Source organism: Myotis yumanensis, unplaced genomic scaffold (assembly GCF_028538775.1).
Source record: "Myotis yumanensis isolate MYYU_CA2020_CCGP unplaced genomic scaffold, mMyoYum1.0.hap1 SCAF_5, whole genome shotgun sequence".
Classification (NCBI taxonomy): domain Eukaryota; kingdom Metazoa; phylum Chordata; class Mammalia; order Chiroptera; family Vespertilionidae; genus Myotis; species Myotis yumanensis.
The window spans coordinates 37,993,805-38,021,361 of record NW_027223756.1 but is presented as its reverse complement, the minus strand read 5'-3'; the positions used below and the strand labels follow the sequence as shown (position 1 = coordinate 38,021,361).

Genomic DNA, 27,557 nt, shown 5'->3' with positions numbered 1-27,557 from the left:
TAGAAACACTCTGGAAAACCATTTGGCAGTATTTAGACAGGCTAAATGTACCTACCTATGATGTAGCAATTTCACTCCTGGGTATATTCGTGCACATGTACAACAAACAACACAGACAAAATGATTCACAGCAGCTTTATTTATAATAGTTCAAAACTAGAAACAACCCAATTGTCCATCAACAGAATGGCTAACTTGTGGTGTATTCATATAATGAGTTACCACACAGCATGAAAAAAATGAACTTCTGATATACACAATAACATGGATGAAATCACAGACATAATATTGAGCAAAAATGGATGTATGACTCCATTTTTATAAAATTCAAGAGCAAGCAGAACTAAGTTATGGTGATAGAGATCAAAATAGTGTTTACCTCTGGGGGATACTAACTAGAAAGAGAAACAAGGGAACCTTCTGGGGAGCTGGCAATGTTCTGTATTTTGATCTGGAGGGTGAATGCCCAGATGAATACACATATGTGAGGAGGACTCAGCAAACTGTACTCTAAAAATTGGCGCACATTACTAAATGTATCCTGTATCTCAAAACGTCTGGGTAAAAATAAAAAAGAAATGGTTAAATAAAGACACTTTCTGGTGTGGCCGACAAGTTATTTTTGCCCATCTACACCCAATCTTCTCCCTTAGCCTGGAGAGAGCCCTACACTTTCTTCTCTTAGGGACACATCTCTCCCTTTCAGTCAATCAGTTTTAGGTGGAGCTCATTCCTTTGCAGGCCCCAAATCAAAGCACCATTTCTCCTACCTACAGTGAATGGTTAGGGATGGGAACTGGACCAAGCTGGCTAATGAGTCAGTCCCAGAATTTTTTTTGGAACTAATAGAAAAAGATGTTCTTCCCACTGCATTTGCTAATCTATCAGGATATAAGCTTAGAGCTGCCAGTGGCATCTTGCCACTTTCTGCAGTCTGCCCAAGGGAGGCCACACAGAGGAAAGCATGGCGAGATTGAATTCTTACTAATGACACTGTCAGAACCTGGGTCTAGCCATCCCTGTACCAAGTTTTTTCATTAGGTAAATCAGTAAATTTCCTTTTTAGCTAGCCATTGCAAGTTTCTCACAGTTACAATTAGAGCCGAATACACTGAGAATCTTGGGTAAAATTATGAGAAGTATGAGGGGGCTTGGAATATAAAATAATCAATGAACCTTGTGTGACCTGTTTTGTGGGTGCTGCTGCTACCCTGCCCTGAGTGGCTGCTCGCTCTGAGACCATGACCCAGCCAGATAAGTGAGGCAGGCCAGGGGGTCATGTGGAAAGGACTCTGGTCCTTGTTTGAAAGGGTTCTGGAATAGGAATCTAGACAACCGATTCCACTCCCCATTTTGCCGTTTTAGTGGCAAGGCCTTGGGCAAATCACTCACCTCTCTAAGTCTTGTTCCTTTTCTAGAAAATAGAATACCATCACCTAGTTCAAAAGATTGTTATGCAAATCAAATGCTGGTTTCCCAACTTCTCCAGCTTTTCATACCCTTGGCTTGAGTTAGTGCCTGCATCCTGCGCATTCCCACAGCACCCAGTATGAACCTCTGACCACTGCCATAATGGTCTTTAACAGTGGTAAGCTCTCCAAAGAAGTGTTCATTTCTGTATCCCCATGCCAACGGGGCTGGGAACACGGCTGGCAGGGACTCCTGAATCCAAAGCGGTCCTGCAGGCCAAGAGTATGGCATGGTATGGCAGCCCACCATTCCTCTGCCCTTCACTTCACTTCCTTGCTTGGTAGATGGGCCCAATTCTGACATCCTGGGTGGGAGAGAAGGATTCTGGGGAGAATGCTGAGGCAGTCTGGGCTTTGGAAGCTGAGAGCTGAGAATCCACACTTGGGGCTTTGTAGGGTCTTTGCCAGCTGGCCTGGAGCAGGTGCTCAAGAACAGTTTGCTGAGTGAAGAATGGGAGCTAAAGCTGTGTGAGCACCTTCCTCACATCTGACCGTCTGAAACAAAGGTTGGACAAAGGACTCCTGAAGCCATCATACTCCTTTCTCAGCTCATTTCTGGGTCATGGAAAAGGTTCTTCCAAGAATTACCAGGGCCATTTCTCCTTATGCATATTCATTCATTCACTCGTTCATTCAAGAAACACTTCATGACACACCACTCTGTATATCAGGGAAGTGGAGATGAACAAGGCTAGGTCTCTGCCCTGAAGGGGTTAGCCTGGAAAGAGCCATATTGGACACAGCCTCCATTGACCTCTGTCTGTGTCCTTTCCTGCTCTCCTACATCCCTTCTGTACATAGCAGCCAGAATAATCCTCTCAAGCAAAGCAGGTTACTAGTTTACATTTTCTAGAGACTCCCATGAGGCTCTCCATTACGGGGAAGGTGAATGAACAGATGAGGTTCTATTGAATTTAGGGCACGTGTGAAGACTTCCTCAGGGTTGCCAAACAATTTGGATGCCTCTCTGTCCCAATTCCTAAGACCAGTATTTAGGACCGTGGAGTATGAATGGGATAAGGGTGAGGGATCAAGATATACATATTAGACCCAATGGCAATATAGCCCCAAGTCCTAGTTCTGTTAAGTTGCAGTCTGGCTCATGGGATAAATTCTTTATTTAGATGCTTCAGTGACCAAGAGACAGAGCAAAAGCACATACCCACACACAATACTAAAGGCATTTCACAGGCAAGGGATAGGGAGTGGGAGGCAGAGGTGATGAGAGCAGAATAGGGGCTTCTTTGGCCCAATGAAGGAGGGCCTCTGATGGTACCACTCCCTAGAATTCCTGCTTGAAAGATATAAGGAAAAATATACTCCCAGTGAAGTTCAAGGCCATAAAGCATGGCAGAGCTGGAGAAATCTAGGTTTGGGGCCTGGGGAACATCTGATTCCTCACCATGGAAACTTGTGCCAGCCCTCCTTTCTTTACCTGGTACCCAGGAATCTCCTGGCGGGTGATGGGGGAGGGGTAGCACCACAGCAACCTGGGCAGGTGGTCTGCTGCACATGGGGAAGGAAAGAGCTAGTGGAGGCCAATGGGCAGCAATGAATCTCTGAGCTGGCTGGCTCAAGAACCATCAAGCAAACTTGCATATGGGGACTTTCCCATGTGAACTGGGTCAGAGCACCTCTGACACAGAGGAAAGGCCCCACTGGAGCCTTTCCATGATCCCACTAGGTACTGAGGCCTTCTCCAGCTCTAGCTTGCCTCCAGCTCTAGCTTGCCTCCATCTGCTGCAGGTCCTTAGCACCATTCAGGAACTGTGGAGAAGGGGCAGGAGGGACAGCAACACTGCCAGGACTGTAGCATTGCTCCAGGAGGAGACTTCACAGTGGGCAGAAACCTATACAACTGGCCAGCATCTGGTCCCAGGCTTAGGAAAGTCTGCACATTTTTGGGGGAGGGTGAGTGTCACATTATCTCTAAGCTTCCGTGTGGCGGCTATTTTCATCTGCCCTTTCCTGCCTAGGCCAAGGTATGGCATGAAAGTGCCAAATTTCATTGAAGACGCCTAGAGCCCAGGAGAACTCAGTTGTTTAGCTGCAAGGAGTGGTCCAAAACTGACTTGCAGAGGAAATACAGGACTGGAGCCTCATGACATGTGGCCTAGAAGAGCCAGGGAAGGGTAAAGGCCATCCTCTAAACTACTACCCTGTGAGAACCCAAGTCCTCTAAAAATCCCCCTTTGTCCTGACTTTCAGGGCCCATTCCAAAGGAGAGGAACACGGGTGGATTTGCCTGGACCAATCAGAGGCTGCCTGTGGCCTGTTCCTCAGGTCTATGTAAGAAAGGAGGAAGAGGGAGCCAAGGGCTGACCATGGTCATGGTCAGGAGGAGGCTGGCTCATGGCTGATTCAACCTGGGGTGCTGGACAGAAACACCTCTAGTCTTCCAAAGTAGTTGAGTCTTTTCGAATGGGTTGTCTTTACATTGGAATCTGGCCCAGAGATGATACCATTGTTTTTGGTGACCTGTAATATGAGAAGGAACAAAGGCACAGGGTCAGTTTCTGGTGGTTGTAATGGTGCCCCAGGTAGCTTATTCTAACGGTAGACAGCTCTTCTGGGCCTTGGACTGACAAACAGGACAGCTCCCTTTTACGGAGAGCCACAATATACTACGCACGATAATGGATGCTTTGCTTACAGCATCCTATTTCGTCCTCATGGCAATTTTGCAAGGAGGGGTGGGGAATAGCACCTCCATTTTACATATGAGAAAACTAAAGTTCAGAAAGTGTAAGTGACCTGCCCACAGAAAGCTTTTAAGTTTGGTAGATTCAGGATTGCAGACCAGTCCATGTCTTCCCACTATAGCACACCATTTATTCTGCCTGAAGGGCCCACAGGACCTGAATGGTACAGAATGACCATTCTCCCCCTCACACAGAATCTACAGTGGCTCTCCTGTCACTCTCCATCCCACCTGGTCACCTAGTACCACCTGATGACTTATTTGTTTATGGATTTGCTTCTACCACCAGAGGGGAATCCAAAGGATCCGGGAACAGCACTGGTCTTGATTCCTACAGTAGCCCCAGTGTCCAAATCGAAAGGCCTGGCACACTAGGTGTCAGTAAGTATCTGCTGAGTGGATACAAGCTCATCTCCAATAGCTCCCCTTATTGGTACTTGAACTACATTGTCTCTAACCCTCACAGCATCCCAGAAGGTGGGGGTAATGAGCTCCATTTGGAAGTGGCAGAGCAAAATGAATGGGCTTTGGAATCAAAGAGGTTTGAAACCTGGTTTTAACTCCAAGTATCCTAGGCAAGTCACCTAACCTACCTGACATTAGGTTTCCTTGGGTTGTAAAAGGGTGGTCCTAATTCAGAGCTGCTGTTTTGAATTAGATGAGATTATAGCTATAATCTTACAGAAGAGGAACTGGAGGCTCAGAGTGGTTTACTGACTTGCCTAAGGTGACACAGCTGGAAAGAATAGGAATAAAATAGTAAACAACACTAGCATTTTCAAGTATGGGTAGCCTCAGGACAGGGCTCTGGCTGGCTCCAGAATGTCTGTGAAATTGCCACCAGTCAAGGTGTCACAAGCTGCAGACATGCTGAAACAGGAGAGAGCCTGAAGCGGGGTTGCTGGAGCTTGTTTTAAGTCCATATCTAAGAGAAATCTCAAGAGTCCTCCCAGTTAAAGACATATCTACAAATAAAGAGAAAGACCTTCTGCAGTGTGGGAGAGGAGACTTAAGGCAGAGTAGAGAGGACCAAGGACATTTTGACTCCAACATTCTGTTTCTACCACCTTTAATTCATTTGGCTCGGTGAGTAATGCAGAACCAAATACTGAAGTCAAAGTTATCATTTCAGCAGGCTTGCCTGCCTGAAATTCCGTTTCCTCATCTGTAAAATGGGGATAATTTCTACCTCAGAAGGTTATGTTGTGGCACACTGTCCATACTACACAGTTCCTTTCTGAGAGGTGAGGCATAACTCTGAGGGCCCTCCCTGGCCGAACCCTAGCCTCTTCAATCTCGCGTGGTGCTACAACCTCCCTGTCAGCATGATGCCCTGAAGGAGCATGCTGTAAGCCAGATAAGCCTCAGTTTGAATTATGGCTCTGCCTCAATAGGTTCGATTTTTAAAAATATATATTTTTGTTGATTTTAGAGAGGAAGGGAGAGGGAGAGACAGAAATATCAATGATGAGAGAGAATCATTGATTGGCTGTCTCTTGCATGCCCCATACTGGGTATCGAGCCCACAACCTGGGCATGTGCCCTGACCAGGAATTGAACCGTGACTTCCTGGTTCATAGGTCGAACCTCAACCACTGAGCCATGCCGGCAGGGAATAGGTTCACTTTTAGTGGTGGTTGCCTATCTCTGTAAAATCAGAATAATAATCCCTTCCTCCAAGGGTTGCTTAAGAATTACCTGAGAAACTGCTTGGCATATGGCCTGTAACAGAACAGGTGCTCAAAGAATGTTAGTCATTTTCAAGATTACCATGAATAGCCAACTCTCTGTTCATCTCTTCCTTCAAAGAACTTATCACAGGATGAGAAGAGATAAACCAAAGAACTTATATACTTATATGATAGCTCATGGACACTGGTAATAGGGTAGTGAAGACCTGGGAGGCCAGGTAGGGGCTGGGAGGAGGGGGAGTGGGAATGGGAGATATCTATAATACTATCAACAATAAAAAAAAAAAATTTTAAAAATAACTTAACATAATTTGTAATTATTGGTTATTTACTTATGTTTTGTCTCCTATCAGAATGTAAGGTCTTGAGAGCAGGGGTTGGATCTGTTGGGGCTACTAACTACTCAAGGTGTTCAATAAATCTTTAATTAATGAATGACAGAACCTGGTAATACTTTGTAATAACCTGTAGAGGGAGCTCTTGTCACAGAATTGATGGTAGTGAAGAACAGGGTCTTCAGACCAGTGAAAAAAGACTTCCCTAGTCCAACTGTTACAGGCCAGGAAATCCAAGTACTCTTTTTTCCCCTCAAGTACTCTTTCTTAGGAGACCACCAAGGAAATTGTCTATGCTTCTTTACCAAAACTTTCAGCCCAGGAGGGGAGAAAGCTAGGGTGAACCTGATGGGAGAAAAACTTGCAGAGGAGATATTTCTTTCTATTAACTGATCTATTGGCTGAGAAAAAGCTGTCAGGATTCCCTTTTAGGCAAGGAGTATTTGGCTTTATTCTGATTCAGAAGCCCAGAGCTCCTACTGCAGACCTTGAACTTCAAAGAATGATTACTCACTGGTTCTTGTGTTTGAAGCCGCTGACATGAGCTTGGTACTGTTCTATGGAGTTCAGCACTATCTTACATGTCTTGCATGGGTAGCCCTTCCCGGCTGAAACACACATAAAAGCCAAGATGCTTAGTTATCCAATAAGAAGGGACCTGCTTTGACAGTGCATGCAAATGTACTTCTGAGGACAGAGGGGTGGGATGAGGTCAGGTGATTGGCCATGATGAGAATCCCGAAGGCCTCAGTGCTCAGGAGGCATATGCTATGTGCCTAAGTGCACCCTGAAGATGTAAACCTCTTCTTTCCCCTTTGGGCCACCCAGTCCCAGTGTTTCACCTGGTCCAGAGTAGGTGTCTGTTGAGTAAATAAAAGATTGACAGAACAAAGAGGTGACATTTGATGTAAGTGTCTTTTCCACCTTGACTGTGCTAAGTGGCTCACTAAGAATGCCCATTGCCCAGGGGTCTCTGGGAAGGTGCCACTCTCCTTGGGCTTGCAATAACAGTAATTAATGAAAATGCCTGTTGTGAAAATCGATCTGTTTTTCTACCTTCGGGCTCTCAGACACCTTGTCTCACTACCAGGGCTGCTCCAATGATGAAGTGGTCTTTCTCCACATTGTCTAGTAGAGAAATGTGGCCAGGAGCCAAAATATGGGGCTGGAATCCTGGCTCTGCCTTCATATGACCTTGGCTGACTCCCTTCCCCTTTCTGATCCTCAGCTTTTCTCAATTGTAAACCAATTATATTACAACTCATAACCATAATACTTATAATGAAAAGTCTCTATCATTTCTTACCTTTAGGACCATAGCCAATTACTTAATCTCTTTAAGATTTGGTTTTCTCATTTGCAAAAGTGAGGCTTCTCTGAAACAGGTTCCTTATCTATAAAATGAGGTCAATATTGGTATCAACCTCATAAGGTTATTGGAATTACTCAAATAAAAGCATTTGGCACAAAGTAAGTGTTCAACAAACGTACGCTTTTATCACTATGACTAGTGACCCGGTGCACGGATTCGTGCACATTGAAAGGAAATTAATTAGAGGGTGGCCGGCGGGGCAGGACTGGGCGAGGCAGGCCAGACACGTTCTGGAGCCAAACACGCCCTGGAGCCAACTTCCCATGGTCCCTCCTCGGCAGCTGCACCTGGGGTGGTGCTGTGGCTTGAAAGGCATCTGCTGAGTGAGCGGGGGGTCCTTCTGCTAGGTGGGGTCCCTTGGCCTGGCCTTCGGGGATTGGCCGAAACCGGCTCTCCAACATTCCCCAAGGGGTCCCAGAGTGCGAGAGAGCACTTTGCAAAGTTACTGTTATATAGTGTGGAACGCAAACACAAGTGTGCAGTAAACCAGATTCGGGGCCGAAAGTGCCCCAGCAACAACATAACCCACGGCTGAAGGTGGGATAGCACAGCCCCACAAGGAATTGGACTCCCTCCTCTCTGGTTTCAGGGTGTATCAGCCAAGAACTGCAGCTGCCAAGTCACTGCAGTTCGGCAGCTCCTGCGTTGAGCGTCTGGCCCCTGGTGGTCAGTGCATGTCATAGAGACCAGTCGGACGGTAGGAGGGACACTTAGCATATTAGCCTTTTATATATATATATATAGATTATTTCACTCTTATGGGTTATATGAATCATGTTGGTAGAGGTAGCGAATGTCTTTTAAGCAGCCTTTCATGGCAACTGCAGCTTCTGAGAATACCAACAATCTCTTCTACTCAAATAAGCTAGCCAATATTCCAGTTCTGTTTGTTTTCCTTGTTTCTTCCCTTATGGAGAAACTTCCTGCAATCAGAATTCAGGTCCTTTTTAGACATTTAAGGCCAGAATTCATGGTTCAACACTAACATGGAAAAGATGCATAATGGACTAGAACAACCCTGCCCCCAAGCCAAGAATGGGACCTGGGGTTGGTGTGGCTAAGAGTCACTGATACCCAGATTACAATAGCCTAGTCTTATTATCTATTAGGCACTAGGCACCACACCAGAATTTTGGATATACAGTATATGTCCTTAGATTCTTACAATAATCATGTAAGATAGGTGGTTATCTCCATTTTTCAAATCAGGAATCAGGCCCAGAAAAGTTAAGTGGTTGACCTGGGGTCAGAGTTGGGATTTTCCCTCTGGTCATGACGCCACCATTCTTCATATGTCTCTAAACTCTTCTATCTCCTTTGTGAGGTACAAGATCTCAACATACTATCTACTCATCCGTAAACTAGATTCAAAATGGTCATTTGAGCCCTGTCTGCGTGACTCATTTGGTTGGAGCGTACACCAAAAGGTTGTGGGTTCAATTCAAGGTCAGAATACATGCCTAGGTTGTGGGTTCAGACCCTAGTCAAGGTGTGTAAGGGAGGCAAGTGATCAATGTTTCTTTCTCACATCGATGTTTCTCCCTCTCTCTCTCCCTTCCACATTCCCCTCTCTCTCTCAAAAAAAAAAAAAAAAAAAAAAATCAATAAGCATGTCTTCAGAGGAATTGATCAATGCTCTAAAAAAAAACATTTGTCCAGTACTTATCAATTATCATCTGCTTTTCATTTTACATGTTTGATATTTTTGTTTACCCATGTGATTTCATAGAGTATAAGTCACTAGAGCTGGTTTTTGAACATCTGGCTTATTTGGAAAAGCACATATATATCTTTCCTTTTACTGCTAAGCCTTCTGAAAGACCTGTCTACACTTGTTTCTCCATTTCCTTGCCTTTCAATTTCTTTGCAACCTATCCCATCACACACACACACACACACACACACACACACACATACATAATCACACGTGCGTGTGCACACCCTTTCCAAGGCCAATGGTGGCTTCCTTATATCTAAATTTAAGGACAAAATGGATGCTTATGAGGCCTCATCCTATTTGAGCTTTCAACAGCTCCCGAGAAAACTGGTGACTCCTCCCTTTTTCAACATCTCCCGCCCATGGCTTTCAGCATGCACACTCTTGTTTTCTGTCTTCTGGTGGCTCCTTCTCTTGCTAACTCCTGTTTGACTTCCACCATTAATAGTGGCATTCCAGAGGGTGCAACTTTTTCTTTCTTTTTATTTCCTTATTATTTTATTTAAAAAAATATTTTTTATTGATTTCAGAGAGGAAGGAAGAGGGAGAGAGAGATACAAACATTAATGATGAGAGAGAAGCATTGATTGGCTGCCTCTTGCATGCCCCTACTGGGGGGGTCGAACTCGCAACCCGGGCATGTACCCTTGACCGAAATTGAACTCAGGACCCTATCCATTGAGCCAAACCAGCTACGGCTATTATTTTATTTTTAATTGTGGTAAAATACAATAGAAAATTTACCATCTAAACCATTTTAAGTGCACAATTCAGTAATATCAAAAGATAGGTCTGGTTAGAGAAATTTGTGTTTTCATCATATTTAAGTATATTCACATTGCTGTGCAACCTATTTCCAGAACTTTTTCATCTTGCAAAACTGAAAAGTCACACTCATTAAAGAACTCCCCAAACCCCGAACCATGGCAACCAACCACCATTCTACTTTTTGTATCAATGAATTTGATTACTCTAGATATCTCATACAAGTAAAATCAGACAAGATTGGTTGTCTGTACTTATTTCACTTAGTATAATGTCCTTAAGGCTCATCCATGTTGTAGCATGTGACAGAATGTCCAGAGGGCTCAATCTCAGATCCTTAGCTCTTCTCTCTCTAAACTTTTTAAAAAAATGTATTTTATTTATTTTTTGTTAATCCTCACCCGAGGATCTTTTTCCATTGATTTTTAGAGAGAGTGGAAGGGATGGGGGGAGACAAAAAGAGAGAAACATCGACTGGCTGCCTCCAGCACACTGCCCAACCAGAGCCGGGGACTGAGCCTGCAACCGAGATACATGGCCTTGACCGGAATTGAACTCGGGACCCTTCAAGTCCTTGGGCTGACACTCCTCAACTGAGCCAAACTGGCTAGGGCTCTCTCTAAAGTCTTTAAGGGATCATATTCATTCCCCAGACTTCAATTGCCACTTCTTAGGTTAAAATATATGGGATTACCAATATTTAAGTTTCTAACCACTAAAATGACAATGTCTCTAACTCAGACCTCTTGTTTGAGGTCTCTACCTATATATCCAACTGCCTCATCAACATCATCTTCTCATGGGCAGTTTAAATTCAAGCTGACAAAACCTGGTTACCCACCAAAATGCTTAAGACTAAATCTGGGCACCATCCTTGACTGTTCCTTTTCTTTCATCTCTCTCATTCAGTGGCTAAGTCCGACAATTCTACTTCCTAAATACATCTCAAATCCATTTATTCTACCTCCCCCACTGCTATCTTAGTCCAAATTCCTGTCGTCTCCTCTATGAATTACTACAATTGCCTCACTGCTGTTCTTTCCCCACTACTCTTCCCCCCTATTCTAAACCATTCTCCACTTTGTAACAATGATTGAATAATGCTTACACTGTCAATGTTTTCTCAGTGCTCTTATGATAAAAATCCAAATCCTTAATATAACACACAATGCCATGAATGGACACTTGCTCATCTCCCCAGCATCATTTTGCCCCATGTATCCCCCTTGCCCTCTGGGAAGCCTTCCTTGACCCCTGCTCCCTCATATTAGGTTAACTCCATAGTATCCCATTTATTTCCTGTTGTAAAGCTTGTCACACTTGTTATTTGCTCAATGCCTATCTTCTCTGTAGTCTCCAAGTTCCATGAGAACTTGGACAATACCCCTTATTTACTACCATATATACAATGGCTGGCATATATTAAGAGATCAAGAAATATGTCTTGACTACATATAACTTTTATAAGACCTGAGAACCATCCTATGTATAGGGATTGAAGAAACTGAGGGTTCAGCATGGGGCAGAGAAAGCGGACCTGTTTTGTGTAGGAGACAAGGTCAGAAGTAGGGAAAGAAAGTGATGAGGTGAAGCAGAGGATTTCAGTAACCTGGAGGAGGTGCTGAGTGCTCTGGAGGCTGGAAGGATTTGGCTGCCTTAATGATATGCAGGTTTTAGTTTTAGTTATTGGGTAAATGAAAGGAATGTGAGCCTGGAGTATAAAGCAAACCAAGCCTTGTTTGATTTGCTTAGTAGATGCGCATCTACCCCTGGACATCTCACATTTGACCCAAATTGTCATGAGACACTTGCCAGGAGCCCCATGGAAACTATTCTCTGGACCTAACATAGAACTTGACCTGTTTCAGTGCTGGCTCTGCTATTGCCTAGTGTAGGGCCTAGGACAAATCACTTCATCTTTCTGATTCTAATGTCTTCATTTGCAAAATGGGGATAATAAAACCTGCACAACAAAGTTGTTGCGAGGATTAAATCAGGTAATTACATGTGAGAGCATCTAGCCTAAGGCCTGGATGACCAGAGCCATCTGTAAATATAGGATAGCTGACGGAATGAAGGAAGGAATGCATGAACAAGCTTCGACTGAATTGAAGCCAGCAGGGAAAAGAAGTCAACAATCTTTTGCTAAGGCAGAAAGTTGAAGTCACTGCCTGCATACCTTAGTTCAATACTAAGAGTAAGAAGGGTCAGGGTGGGCTCAGTACATCTGTGGCTAACCTGTACCCAAAAAGCCTTCTGCTAAGTACATTCAGAGCTGGAGGCAGAAGGAAGAAGGTTTGAAACCAGACAGAGCTAGAGACCAGACACTGATTAACATCAGGTATATCAGCTATATGTCCTTGAGTAAATCACTCTGAGTCTCATCTTTTTATTTGTGAAGTAGGAAAACCATGCCTATTTATAGAAATGCCATGGGATTAAATTATAATGTCTGTTTGTCTGTCTGTCTGTCTGTCTATCTGTCTATCTATCTATCTATTTATCTATCTATCTATCTAAAAGCTTAAGTGACCAGCTGACCAGCCAGTAGCTATGACGTGCACTGACCACCAGGGGGCAGACGCTCAATGCAGGAGCTGCCGAGCTGCAGTCACTTGGCAGTGGTGGTTCTTGAGCGATGCACCTAAAACCAGGGAGGAGGGAGCCTAATTCCGGTTGTGTCACCAGAGAACCGCCCTCTTGCAATATGGGAACCCTCAGGGGATGTCGGAGAGCCGGTTTCAGCCCGATTCCCCGCAGGCCAGGCCAAGAGACCCCAGCGGTGCACGAATCCATGCACCGGGCCTCTAGTGTTAAATAAAGGGGCACATGATGCCCTTTACTCCTCTGCCCAGGTTTTCATTAAAGACTTTGGCTGACCTTTAAAGCAAATGCCTTAAGCAAAAAAAAAGATCAAGGCTATAGTTCTAGGATTACGTATGTAATTTAGATAGATGGAGGAGTGTAGATATAGAAGGGAGGCTTTGGCTTGAGATAAAAGAACAGAATGGCTACAAGTTAAGATAAGCAGCCCAAAAACATTGCAGTGCCTGTGTCTTGTCAGTAGAGAAGAGATAATAAGGAAGGGCAGGGCCTAGTAAAGGAGAAGCAGGAGCTAGAGCAAAGAAGGGTCAGCTGCAAGAGACTCCTGGGTCATGCCAGCTGGATGCTATGTTCCTATCAGTTACAGGCCAAAATATTCAAATCTAGCCTGGTATGTCATGAAGTGGGGTTCTAAGGAACTTGGATCTAGGTTTCCAGATTCCTCAGCATGATACTAATCCTATTAAAGGGGAAGGCACTGCCTGTATGTGGGAATGGTAAGTAGATACCAGTGATCCCTTTCAAATTAAGTCTTAAAATTTTTTTTTAAATTGATTTTTAGTGAGAGAGGAAAGGAGAGGGAGAAAGAGGAACATTAATGTGAGGGCAGAACATTGATTGGCTGTCTCCTATACACCCACTACTGGGGATTGAGCCCACAACCCAGGCATGAACCCTGACTGGGGAATCGAACCAGCAACCTTTTGGTGCATGGGCACAATGCCCAACCAACTGACCCACATGGGCCAGGGCTCCAATTTTGAACAGGTTTAAAAAGCAGGGTCTTTCCATGGCATTGGTGGAGCAATCCTTGGCACTCTGCTCAAGAGCTGCCCACTTTGCTTCATAGCCACTGCTTCGCACCTTCTCATTTGTGTCAGTATTGCCCAAGGACAACCTGGGCTGTATGGCTGCTTTCAGGTTTGGAGAGTTGTTAGAGAGCCATGATCACTCCCCTTGCCCATATGTGATCTAGAATATCTAAGACAACTGTATGTTCACCTCTTCAGCACTGTGGGAAGAACCCAGATGATTCTGAGAATCAGTTTCCCCAAGGCCAAGATGTTAGTACCTGGATGCCATGGGGCCTCAAGTATTGACTATCTGGTGCTGGATCTCCATGGCCTAGGGAGGAAACCCTGAGGACCAACACAAAAGTTCATATCGGCTCCATGAGACAGGAATTGTGCCAGTGCTGGTCATTACTATACCTCAATGAAGAAACACAGTGGGTGCTCAATAAATAATGACTGACCGAATAAAAAAATAATCTCTCTTCTCTTCCCCTCCCTCACTATAGGCAGTGGGTAGTTACTGTGATGGGAAGGGCTTCCAATTTTTTGTGAATGCTCACTCCTGTGATGCTGATGAGCGAGCATCTTGAGGTGAGGGGAGCAGCTAATATTCTCAGTCAGAATGGTCTTCACCATGTTATCCTAGGAATACAGGCAGGCCTCAACTGCTGGGAAAGGAGGGGCCCTGAGGACACTCTAAAATCTGGCAGAAGCAGCTGAGGCCTTCACACAAAAAATGTGGACAGAGAGTTTAAATCGGAGGTTGCAAACTGGTGGCCCTTGGCCCAAATCTCACAGGACTTAACATTTTAAAAATTTAGTTGCACATTTAAAAATAAGAATTCTTATTCAAATCTGGCTTCTAGATTCTTGTGAAAAACTGCAAATAATTGGCTAGAGCTGGCTCAGTCAGGCATGCACTTTTTAGCTGACCTATCACCTCCAGGCTCTTTCCCTTATTTAAATTTCCTATCTGGCTTCTGCAGGCATTTGAGCTTGCCATGTCTGCCCTAAGAGACCTAAGGAGGAAAAGCATAGCCTTGGTGGTCCAGCTCTGATTCAACTATGGGTGTGAGCTGGGCTCCCTTACCTGAGTCGGTGACAGCAGGGTCTGCCAGCCGCCCATAGTGTGCCATGAGTTTGAGCTTGGTCTCCTGTTTCCTGTGTTTCTTGCCCACATAATGTTGGTGAGCCATGACAGGGTCATTGAAAGTCGCGTGGCAGAGGCTGCAGAACTTGTCTGGGTCTATCATCTCTCTATTCTGGTGTAAGGCCAAGGTGGAGGCCACAAGGAAAGGGTTTGTAAGGCGTTTCGACAGAGCTGCAGTGAGAGAGTTCAAACAGAAACAATGAAAAAACCCAGAAGGTGCCAGGCTTTTCGAGTATACTGAATGCAAATGAAGACTGGTAACTAGTTAATCACACTTGCACATGGGGCCCTGCCAGGGTGAATCACACAGTGAAAGCCTTCTCTGAGTAAGAAAACTGCAAAGATTTGGGGGAGCTAATCTGTTCAATAGCGTTAACTACTTTAGGAACATGATTCCTGATTTCCTCACGTTCTGAGGAGGTTCTGCACTTCTACTATCAAGTTGTAAATGACAACAGACCAGAGATGTACATGCTTGCAGTCTTTTTATCCTTCAGAATTCCCCAGAACTTCACAGTAAGTGGGATAAAAAGTTTGGGTGTTTTATTCCCATCCTCACAGTACCCCAGTACCACAGAGCTGGGAGGCAATGGGCAAATGTAGAAACTGAGGGACTGAGGGCTTGCAGGGTCATTTAGAAAAGGCAACTATACTGGGAGGCTTTTTGGGCAACACTGCTTTCTGGGCTAAGGTGGGGAGAGAAGAGGATGACACTGACATTTATTTTTGTGCTTTGTACATGTATTTTCTCCCTTGGTCCTCAGAACTGCTCCATGAGGTATACGAGTATATCATTTTGCTACACTACAGAGAAAAACCAGGGCTCACAGGACAAATGACTTGCCCAAGACCACCCAGCTGGTGAGTGGAACCAAAGTCTGTGTGATCCTAGAGACCATGCCCTCTTTGCTCTGCCAGGCTGCCAGAGTGTGGTGAGGGGACCTGAAGGCTACAGTTCATGCTTTCACCTTCAGAAAAATCCCTGGTGTTGGTTAGTGAATTCTGTTAATCAGAGCCTGCTATGGGCATATGTGTAAACCTCCTGTGGATCAAGAGATGTCCGAATGCTGACTGCAGGTCATGCTGCTGCCATATAGAGTGGATGCCATAACTCACTAATGAGGCCACATGGCTGGAATGGTGTGGATCTAGTAACCACTGCTTTAAAAATGTGAGCTAGAACCTCCACCAATGGTGGAGGAGGGGTGGGGGGCTCAGCAGCACTCACAGATGTCTGAGGTGCTCTTTTATCTTGGTACCACTTTAATGCGGGAAGTTTTGAGAATTTTTAGCAAGCCAGAAGAAACTTGCTGGCTTTTCCCACAGTGATTTTCCAGTATAGGGAATCTCAATTTCTCTGGCCATTGATTTTCCTTGGTCATTGTTTCAGCAAGTCACTTGAAAAGTAATTTATGTGTTGCAGAATATTTAATAATATGAGAGAATATTCAGCATGTGGTACTGAGTTAAAAAGAAAAGGTTATACAGAAACGTGTTTCTTATGTTCTCAATTCTGTAAAGCAACAAAAACATACTGGTGATGTATGGAAAAAGACCAAAAGCATAAAGTAAAGGGGCTTTTCAGTATTTTTCAACTTTTCTACAATGAATGTAGATTTTTGACATCAGAAAAGAGATAATGGTTGATATAAAGGTCATTTTTTAAAAGATACTGAAGAGAAGCATCAGAGGCAAATGCTTAAGTAAAGTTAAAGGAACTACTTAATGGACATCCAATAAAAATGAGACCTCTGGGAGTCTTCCCTCAAGAAACAGCTTGAAATATGGAAAGAGTATTCTATATGGATGTTTATTATTGAGTTATTTATAAATACCAAGAAGGAGAGAGGGAAAAACATTAGAGGAATGGTTGAATGTGGTATGATGAGATGCTTTCTAGTCATTAAAAATGTTTATAAAAAAGTTCTTAATAACATGAGGAAATGCAAATGTTAAATTAAAATGAAAAGAGTATAAAAGAAAACTGCACGCACAATATAATTATGTTATTGTGAAAAGACACATACACAGTTTATATGTGTGTTCTGGTATTTTGAAAGTCACCAACATATTAACAGTGTTTTTCTCTTGGTGGTAGGATTTGGGTGAAAGTTTACTTTTTTCTTTGTACTTTTTGCATTGTTTGAACTAGAATTATTCATAATGAGTATGCATCATTTTTATAAAAACAAGATTATTTAAAGTATTGTATGTTTATATGTTCATATACATGGATTCAATCTAGATATACATAAAACAGATACAGACACACACATACACGCACACACACAGCAAAGGATTAAAGTAGAAACAGTACTATAAAATGTTAACAATGGTTACCTCTGAATGGTAAAATTATGGGCATTTTTTCTTTCCACTTATCAATATTTTCCGTATTTTTTACATGCTTATATCACTTTTACATTTAAAATGTTTAATTTCAGAAACATACTAATAAACTCATGTGATAACAGGAAAATGTGCTTAAACTAAAAGTAAAAGCAGGATACATGCATGACAATTACAACTATATAAAAAAACATATATGCATGTGGCAAAGGCCAAAAGTGGATATGGAAAATAACTTTCAGAATATGGAATCCTTGGGACTAAGCATATTCCAGGGGATTTTCCTATTTATGGAGAGATAAGTCCATGTAAAGATAAGTGAGTGACCTTACAAAGTTCTGTTCCTAAGCTGGTTTCTCTTGGCCTAATATTTAGTTTTTTTGGTGCCATGAATGGTACCAACACTGACTTTAACGAAAGCAATTATTGTTAGTAATAGGCTCAGGTGGTAGATGCCTGCCCAACTACTGCATTAGATGTGGGGAATGCCACTCACTGGCTATCTTAATGATGGTGATAATACTAACAATAGCAGCTGTCATTTACTGGGCATCTGTTATGTCCTAGGTTCTATATATATTATTTCATCCTCACAACCTGTGAAGGTGAGGAAACTCAGGCATGAAGTCATATAAACGGTAAATAACAGCCCTGAGATTTAAACCTGGGCATCTGTGAGTTCAAAGCCCAGCTTCATAGCATGAATAACTAGATTTGGGTGTGATAAGAAGGTATAATTATAAGTGAATTTTTTTACTCTATCTTCAAAGCCTTCCAAAACATTGTTGTCTTGTTTTCATAATACAGTAATATAAAAAAGGATAGTAAGTATTATAGATAGTATAATCTACTTCTTGGTCCAAAATGAAGAGAGAAGCAAAAGTTGCCAAGAAAAAATAAAATAAAGATCAAAGAATTTTCACTCTTGACTAACTGCAGTTAGCAGAGGTTAAAAAATCCCAGAAAGTCAGGAGTTAATGAGATGAAATCAAGAGCCCCAGTGGTGACAAGATAAAGGGGGTTACTTTAGAAGTCACTACACTGGGAATGAATTCATAGCAGTTGCAAACACAGCTTATGGGGCAATAGTGATAGTACTGAAGTATTCAGCTTTGAAAGGCAAGTCCCTGTCTTGAGAAGAGGCACCTTTGAAGATTAAAGTGAGCAGGGCATAACCTGAGCACACAAAAAAGACTAGGTTTTAGCTTTCAACTTGGAACATATGATAATAAGTGCAGGTGGATGCTGGGAGGAAAAAATCTAAGTGGGAGAGGTTGGAAGTAGAATGCTCTCACGGTGTGCATGGCCTGAAAGACTTTGACACTCCCGAATTATTAGAACAAAAGCTCAGGGCTAAGACGCTTCTACAGAGAAAAACTGATGTAACCAAATAAAGAGAGGTTAGGTGAGTACAACTCTGAGACAGCATTTCAATGAAGCTGGGTCCACTTTAATATTTTTAAGGGTACCCAAAAGCAGTTCAACCTCTTCAAGTCTGTGGCCCCAGTGATAATTTCTGGGAGCACCTGGCATTAGTGCCCTAAGGATGGGGTTAGGGGGGTCCCCGATATAGCACTACTCAGGAAAACCAGTACCTTCCACCTTAGTGGATTGCTGCTTCAGCTTTAAGTTCTTTGCGTGGGTCTTCCCCAGGTAGTGCGACTGGGCCACGACAGGGGAGGAAAAGGTCATGTTACAGATGGGGCAGCACTGGTTCTTGTCTTTGCTTCTGCTGCTCTTCTGGTTGGGAGAAAGAACACAGGTCTGAACATGTCACTGCCCGGCCAGAAAATCTTAAATGGTTCCCCATTGCCCACAGGAGAATGGGTATTCAAGGCCCCGTTCACACACTACCCCAACCTACCTTTCTGGATTCTTCTCCAGCTAACTCATCCCAGGCTCTACTCACCATTCCCCACTTTATGCTCTGTTACTTTACTTTTTGTGTGGGCCATTCTTGCTACCTAGAATGATCTTTCCTTCTTTTCTGCCTGGCATATGTCCACTTACCCTTTAAGGCCCAGATTAAATATAACATCTTCTGGGAGACTTTTATTCAAGAAAATTATTCAATAAACAATTATCAAGCTACTTTGTGTGACTATTCCAGGAAAAATTAATTTTGTTCCTCCCCCATACTCCCAGAGTGCATGAAACAGACCTCTCTAGCATACCACTTGTAACCCTAAACTGACAGTGTAATAGCTTGGGAGACTTTTCTGTGAACTAAACTTCAACATGGACGGCATGGACTGTTTGACTTTGTTTCCTATCCTTAGCAACCTGCTGGAGTCTGGCACACAGCAGAGGCTCAGGGTTTATCAAACAAGTAGATCATTGCGTTTAAATTTTTACTTATTGATTTGAGAGAGAGAGAGGGAGAGAAAGAGATATCAATTTGCTATTCCACCTATCTATGCATTCATTGATTGCTTCTTGTATGCGCCCTGACTAGAGATCAAACCCGCAACCTTGGTGTATCGGGACTACACTCTGACCAACTGAACTACCAGGTCAGGGCAATACAGCATATAATTAATTAATTTATTTTTGTTATCCTCACCTGAGGATATTTTCCCATTGCTTTTTAGAGAGAGTGGAAGGGAGGAGGTGGGGAGGGAAGAGAAACATAGATGTGAAAGAGACATATTAATTGGTTGCCTCCCAAACATTGGGGTCAGGGACTCAACCTACAACCCAGGTACCTGCCCTTGACTGGGAATCAAACCCATGACCCTCTGGTGCTTGGGCTGATGCTCTAACCATCAAGCAACACTGGTCAGGGCAAGACAACATTTTATTTTATTTTTATTACTAGAGGCCCGGTGCATGAAATTTGTGCACTCTGGGGGGTGGGGTCCCTCAGCCCGGCTTGCACCCTCTTGCAGTCTGGGAGCCCTCGGGGGATGTCCAACTGCCGGCTTAGGCCTGGTCCCCTAAGCCGGCAGTTGGACATCTTTAGTGCTGCCGTGGAGGCAGGAGAGGCTCCCGCCACCGCCGCTGTGCTTGCCAGCCTCGAGCCCGGCTCAGGGCTTCTGGTTGAGCAGCGCTCCCTCTGTGGGAGTGCACTGACCACCAGGGGGCAGCTCCTGTGTTGAGTGTCTGCCCTCTGGTGGTCAGTATGCATCATAGCAACCAGTCGTTCCACCGTTCAGTTGATTTGCATATTAGCCTTTTATTATATAGGATTATTATTAGTTGTTTAATCTTAACCAAGGATATTTTTCCATCGCTTTTTAGGGAGAGTGAGAGAGGGAAAGACAGAGAAACATCGATGTGAGAGAAACACATCGATTGGTTGCCTCCTGCATGAGCCCAACCAGGGCTGGGGCTGGGGATGAGCCTGCAACCAAGGTATGTATCCTTGACCAGAATTGAACCTGGGACCCTTCGGTCCGTTGGCTGACACTCTATCCAATGAGCAAAACCGGTTAGGGCAAGACAACATTTTAAACCTTGGCACTATCAACATTTTGGGCTGGAAAATTCTTTAATTGGGGGAGGGGGAGGAGCCTGTGACCTTGTTTGAACTACTGGACCACCCGAGTTGAAGGAACTGAAATACAAAGAGATGAAGTGACTTGCTCAGGGTCACAGAGTTGATCCTGATTTTCTTTTTCTTTTTTTTCTTTTTAAAATATGTTCTTATTGATTTCAGAGAGAAGAAGTGAGAAGGAGAGAGAGATATGATGAGAGAGAACCACTGATCAGCTGCTTCCTACATGACCCCTACTGGGGATCGAACCTGCAATCCAGGCTTGTGCCCCGACCAGGAATCGAACCATAACCTACAGGTTCATGGGTCCATGCTCAACCACTGAGCCATATTGGTAAGGCTCCTTTTTTTTTTTTAAAGAAAAAATGTTTATTGATTTTTAGAGAGAGAGGAAGGGAGAGGGAGAGAGAAATATCAATGTGAGAGGGAACATCTTTTGGGTATCTCCTGTATGCTCCCTACTGGGGATGGAGCCTGCAACCTGGGCATGTGCTCTGAGAATTGAACCAGAAACCCTTCAGGGCATGAGATGACACCCAACCAACTAAGTCACATCAGCCAGGGCTATTTATTATTATTATTTTAAAAAGTATTATTTTTATTGATTTTAGAGAGGAAGGGAGGAGATAGAAACATCAACCTTGAGAGAGAACCATTGCTCAGCTGCCTCCCGCATGTCCCACACTGGGGTTCCAGCCTGCAACCCAGGCATGCGCCCTGATCAGGAATCGAACCTTGACCTCCTGGTTCATAGGTTGATGTGCAACCACTGAGCCATGCCGACTGAGCTATTTTTAATTTTTATTGAACTTATTGGGGTAGCATTGGTTAGATCCTGACTTTTGGAATTCTAAATTATAAGAAGGGCAAGTAGGGGATCAGTCTAGTGAATTGGAGAAGGGAAGAGCATGGCCCTTCAAACCTATAATAGGAGGCACAGTTTGTATATTCACTGAGTATATACTAGGAATTGAAATTACCTTATGATACCCTTAAGAGGTCGAAATTACTATCGCCATTTTATGGGTAAAGTACACAAAGGTTAAGTAATTTACCTCAAGTCATCTAACCAGTAAGTTGTAGAGCCAGTGCTAGTTTCTTATCCCATGATGTTTGCACAGCCTCCTATGGAATAAAAATTATAGTATCCCTATGGATTCTGGGTTGTTTCAGCATAATTCCCACATTATTTCTAAGCCAAAAAGCAAATGTGTTTACATCTCTATCAGAGCAGGCATCTGATAAAGTGTTCCTACCACTTATCTCAAAACATTCAAGTGCTGAGCTCAGCTCTTTTCCCTGATCTCAAGAAAGCAGCCTGGCCTCCTTCCACTTTGTTTCCTTAAGCAGTGAATGGGCAGCTTCTTGTTCTACTCCATCAAACCACTGGGTGGTAATACATAGCAATGGCTCCATTTACTAAGCTCCTGCTATGTGCCAGGCTCTGTGTGGGGTCTTTTTCTTTCCCTCATTTTAGTTTGGAAAAATCCTAAAACATAGTTGATATTAGCATCCTCTTTTTGATAAAGGAAGAAATCAAGGCTCAGAGAAGTAATAAGACTTGCTCAAGTCACACGACAGGGCTGGAATTTGAAGCCAAGTCAGACTCAAAGCCCATGCTCTTTTTACCACACCAACCTGTCTGCTGGCTTCATCAGGAAGCAAGCAGTATCAACATGGCAGCTGGATTACCTGATCTGAGTCTAGCTTCTTCATTTCCCCCTTTAATGTCTCCATTCCATGGATTGCTAGGTATCTCTTCACCTTGTTGGCATGTTTTTTGCTCTGTAAGAACCCAGGAAAAAGATAAAAGATAGCCAAATGCCAATTCATATCTAAGGAACTCAAAAACACTTACTAGATTTTCACCTGATTCATCCTCATAAAACTTTTAAGCAGGAGAGGGAGTGGGAAGAAACCTAGTCTATGGAGTTCCCACACTGCTCAAGGCACTTTACATGCTGTCAAATCTAATCTTTACAAGCTATGAGAAAATTATCATCATCTCTATCTTGTTTTTGTTTTGTTTAATCCTCACCTGAGGATATTTTGTCCATTGATTTTTAGACAGAGTGGAAGGGAGGGGGAGAGACAAAGAGACAGAAACATTGATGTGAGAGTGACACATTGATTGGTTGCCTTCCCCATGGGGATTGAGCCTGCAACCGAGGTATATGCCCTTGACCGGAATCGAACCTGGGACCCTTTGGTCTGTGGGCTGATGCTCTATCCACTGAGGCAAACCAGCTAGGGCATCATCTCTATCTTATAGATGGAGAAAACAGGGGCTGAAGATGCTGAGGATTTTTGCCCAAGATGAGTAGCAGAGCTGTGATTCAAACTCTGGTCTATTTAAAGCCAAAGCTCATACTTTCTACTGTATAAGCTACAAGGGAAGATATAAGTATAATGATTCTGACTTAGATGAGAGAAATGGGACTTGGGAAAAATTAAGTTAGTCTTCAAGTTACAGTCAACATGCATGGAGGCAACATCTGGGTAGCTAAGAAGGAATTACACTTCACAGTGCAAGTTGGGAGAAGTGGGGGCTTGGAACTAGGTCTGGAAAGTAAAGCAGTTCTAAAGGTACTATGGCATACCTGGTAGTGTGCCAGCTTCTGAGATTCTGAAATGAGCAAGGCGCAGCAAACCTTACACTGGGTGTTGGTGAAGAGACACTGATTCTTCTGGATCATATGCTCCACTATAGAGAGGAAAATAAAATCTGTGAGTTAAAAATCTGCTTCAATAGCATTGTCTTTGAACCGTGCCTCAAATGCAGGCACTGAGTAATGGAATGCCATACTATTATATCTTGACAAACCTCAGTCACTCTTTCCCTTCTGCTTTCATGACTCATGCTATGTTCTCGCACCGTGTATACTATTACTTACTTTATAATTTTATGTAAACCAACTTCACTTTCTAAATAAATTGTTTAATATTTTTTTAAGCTGAGATATAATTGACATATAACATTATATTAATTTCAGGTGTAGCCTAGTTAACACCCATCACCACTCAGTTACAATTTTTTTTCTTTTTATGAAAACTTTTCAGATCCACTCTCTTAGCAACTTTCAAATATACAGTTATTAACTACAGTCACCATGCTGTACAAGTAAATTCTTTTAAAAAGAAATCTTTAGATCACAAACTTAATGGGTAGCAATAAAAATGAAACAATTTTAGCCAGATACTGGCACAGTGGCTTGGAGCTCTCTCTAAAAAGAACAATAAGAGAGCAGCAACTGGGAAGAGAGGTGTTATGACAAGGTAGCACCCAACTGAGACTTCTTCCCTGAAAGAACTGGAAGGATTGAAAGACTTGACAAGGGAATCATTTTCTCACTGTTCTTTTAAAAATTTTATTATAACCATACATTTTGTATCTTTTTATTATTTGTGGAACATTTTCTGTGGAGTTAAAAATGAAGTAACCTTCCTGGGGGGCAGGAGGGACAGGATCGGGCTGAAAGAGGTTAACGGGGAAAAAGGAGAACCTATGTAATACTTTCAACAATAAAGATTAGAAAAAAAATAAAGCAACCTTCAAAATTGCTCCACTAAAAGATCAATAGCATTTTTTAAATTTATTGATTGATTTCAGAGAGAAAGGGAGCGGGAGAGATAGAAACATCAGTTATGAGAGAATCATTGACCCACTGCCTCTTGCATGCCCCCTACCGAGCATGTAACCTGACCAGGAATCGAACCTCCTGGTTCTTAAGTTGATGCTCAACTGATCTATACCCACCAGGTGCATTTTCTAATTATTAAATTTACATTGGTATAATGGGACACACAGAATTGGGTAGAAAACTGTATTGGGGTTTAATTATTAAAAGACTAGAACATTCTTTTAAAAAATATATCTTTTTATTGATTTCAGAGAGGAAGAGAGAGGGAGAGAGAAAGAAACATAGATGTTAGAGAGAAACATGGATCGGTTGCTTCCCGTAAACACCCCGACCAGGAATTGAACAAGTGACCTTTTAGTGCGTGGGAGGATGTTTAACTGACTGAGCCACACCAGCCATGGCTAGAACATTTAAAAAATATATATATTTGTATTGATTTCAGAGAGGGAGAGGTAAAGAGAGATAGAAACATCAATGATGAGAATCGTTCGGTTGCCTCCTGCATGCCCCACACTGGGGATCGAGCCTGCAACCCAGTAATGTGCCTTAACTGGAATCAAACTGTGACCTCCTGGTTCATAGGTGTGGCTCAACCTCTGAGCCACACCAGCAGGGCTAGAACATTCTTCCTCACACTTGTCAGAATGGCTATCATTAATAAATCAACAAACAAGTGTTGGCGAAGATGTGGAGAAAAGGGAACCCTCGTGTACTGTTGGTAGGAATGCAGATTGGAAAACCATGGAAAACAATATGGAGGGTCCTCAAAAAATTAAAAATGGCCCGGCTGGCGTGGCTCAATGGTTGAGTGTCAACCTACAAACCAGGTGGTCACAGTTCAATTCCCGGTACAGTTACAATGGGTGAATTTTATGATATGTAAATTATAACTCAATGAAAGTGCAAAGAGAAAAAAACAATGTGAGTAGAAACTGGTGCTATAGGTATCTACCTAGATCTCATATAAATATTGTATAAGTGTGGCAGCTAGGGAAATGAACTGGTGTGACACTGTACATTCATACACACATAGAGACAGTTCACTTTTCAACGAAGTCACTGTGTTCTATGTCCTCTGAGGACAAAGGTCACTTCCTCTGCTTGTGTGCACCCAACTCTTAGGCATTCCTCTTCACTATACCCACCACATTATAATAAAACTGCTGTGGTGTCTGCTTCCTGGACCAGACTGCAAGCCCCTTCAGGGCAAGAACAGTTTTTTCCTCACCTCTGACACCCAAACAGTCTTGAAATAGAGCAGGCATCAGTGAATGTTTGTGAAATAAGAGAAAAATTGTGGGGGAGGGAGGGCACAAATTTGTACATAATAATTTAGGAATCAGGCTAGACTAGTTTTTAAACTGGAGAAGTATGTATTTACGAGGGTATAGGTCTGTGTGCCACCCCAAACTGAAACATATAGTCCTTGGCTGTGGTAACAAACTCCATTTTATTCCAGGGGGCATCAGTTCACAGGTAAACATATTAAACTTTTCAAGATCTGTCTGTGCAGCGAGCACAAACCATTAGAGCAGTCTGATTGCCCTGCAGATTACTTGACAGGATTAGCACAGAAGCCCTGAGAGCTGGTGTTCTTTTGGGTAGTTAAGCAGATAGCTTTTCCAAGGACTGTTAAGAGGGTCACACAACCAGGTCAGGCCAGCTTTTTCCATCTCCTCTATCTCCATCTTACTCGCCGCTAAGTAACAGGCAGAGCAAGCTGCAAAGCTTCTTTCTCAGATTCCTGGCCCCCATCTCAGAAAAGGGTAGAGACCAGACAACTACAAAGGGGGGTTAAGCCAGGGCTCCATCCATCACCAAAGCCAGCAGGAACATGGGGGTATGAAGAAGGTCTTCTAGACCCCTTGGAAATTGGGGCATGAGAGAAAGGAGGCTAGAGACATTACGGGTGGGGGAGCCTGGAGACCGGGGCGATGGAGAATCAGGGAGAAATGGCGAGGAAGCTAGAAGTCTGGCGGGATGGTTCTGTAGGTCTCACAGAGGGTGTGGAGAGGGACTGCAGTCCACGAGCCAGGGAAGAGCTGCGCTGCGGCGGGTGAGGAAGGCGGGGCAGGAACACCCGCGGCCTGAGCGCGAGAAGGCCCTTGACCACATGCGCGCAGGAGCCTTGATTTTCAGGAGCTGGCCTGGATGGCCGGCGCCCGGGCCGGTGGGGTGCAGGCCTGGATACCCGGCGCCCGGGCCGGTGGGGTGCACGAGTTCGGGAGTCCCGGGCTGCGTCACGCAAGGGGGCGGGCCGGGAGCCAGGGGGTGGGACCATAGAGTCGGGGGCTGATCCGCATTCCAGCCTCGCGCTTCCGCCACTCTCGCGAAAGGAGCGGGCGGGCGAGGGGATTCCTTCCCGAGGCCCCCACCCTTCCTCCTACTCACCTTCCTCCCTCCCCACTGGTTGGGCCCCGGACACTGCCTCCCACAGGCGGCACGCCCTCTCGCGGTCGAAGCGCAGCCCGTCCGGTTCCCGGCCCTCCGGCTCCTCGGAGCTGAGGTATGGCTGGAGCCCTCCGCTGTCCGTGGCCTGCACCGTGCCCAACGCGGGATACTCCATCTTCCCCGCAAACCCAAATCCACCGATAGAACCTCGGCCTCGCGAGATGTGGCCGGACGGGTGACTTTGCCCGGCTAACAAATCTCGCGAGGTTGGGAGCCGCGAACCGCGCTGCGGTTCCCGCCCTGGCGGTTCTTTTGCCTGGTAACTGCTTGGGCTCTCGGATCCTCCGCTGCTGACGCGGAAGTCGGTCAACAAGTGTGCGGCGGCTCCCTCCTTTCCGGACGCCTCGCGCAGGCCTTGGCGCAGGGGTCTCACTCTGCACACGGTCAGCCTTGGACACTTACCATTTCGTTCTCATGAAGGCCCTGCGATGTTCCCCATTTCGCTGGTAGGGAAACTGAGGCTCAGAACCTAGAAGTAGTTTACTCGAGTTCACGACTAGTAAGTTAGTGATAGAGGAAACGCCATCTCCGTGATTAGATACCTTTTGAGTTCCAACTGTTAGCCCCCAGCCCAGACCTCCCCTTAAACTCCTTTCCTGTCAAACTCGTAATTGTGTGGGAGCCACCATCTCTGGCCAAGGTTACCGCTGTGGAGTTCTCTAGTCCCTTCCTTTGCTCTTCAGGTATTCTAAGCACAGCGGCCCCAGTGATCCTCTTGAAACAAGCCATATCATGACACCCAGGTGCTCCAATTCTCCAACACCATTTTTTTTTTTTTTTAATCCTCACCCAAGGATACTTTT

At 44.1% G+C, this 27,557-nt stretch overlaps 1 protein-coding gene across 4 annotated transcripts; it reads right to left on the bottom strand.

Moving 5' to 3' along the window:
* Positions 1 to 121: 121 nt before the first annotated feature.
* ZNF346 (zinc finger protein 346) lies at positions 122 to 26,900 on the bottom strand. Of its 4 annotated transcripts, XM_070415095.1 has the most exons (7): positions 26,695 to 26,900; positions 23,263 to 23,366; positions 22,355 to 22,447; positions 18,762 to 18,906; positions 14,758 to 14,988; positions 6,711 to 6,804; positions 3,812 to 3,947 (listed from the first exon to the last, which is right to left on the bottom strand). In XM_070415095.1, exons 1-7 carry the CDS (start codon positions 26,867 to 26,869, stop codon positions 3,902 to 3,904), a joined length of 888 nt encoding a protein of 295 aa, XP_070271196.1. In that variant the 5' UTR covers positions 26,870 to 26,900; the 3' UTR covers positions 3,812 to 3,901. The 4 variants fall into 4 exon arrangements, with proteins under 4 accessions (XP_070271197.1, XP_070271196.1, XP_070271199.1 ...); XM_070415096.1 differs by lacking the exon at positions 6,711 to 6,804 and having other exon boundaries at positions 122 to 3,947; XM_070415098.1 differs by lacking the exon at positions 14,758 to 14,988.
* Between the last annotated feature and the right edge of the window lie 657 nt (positions 26,901 to 27,557).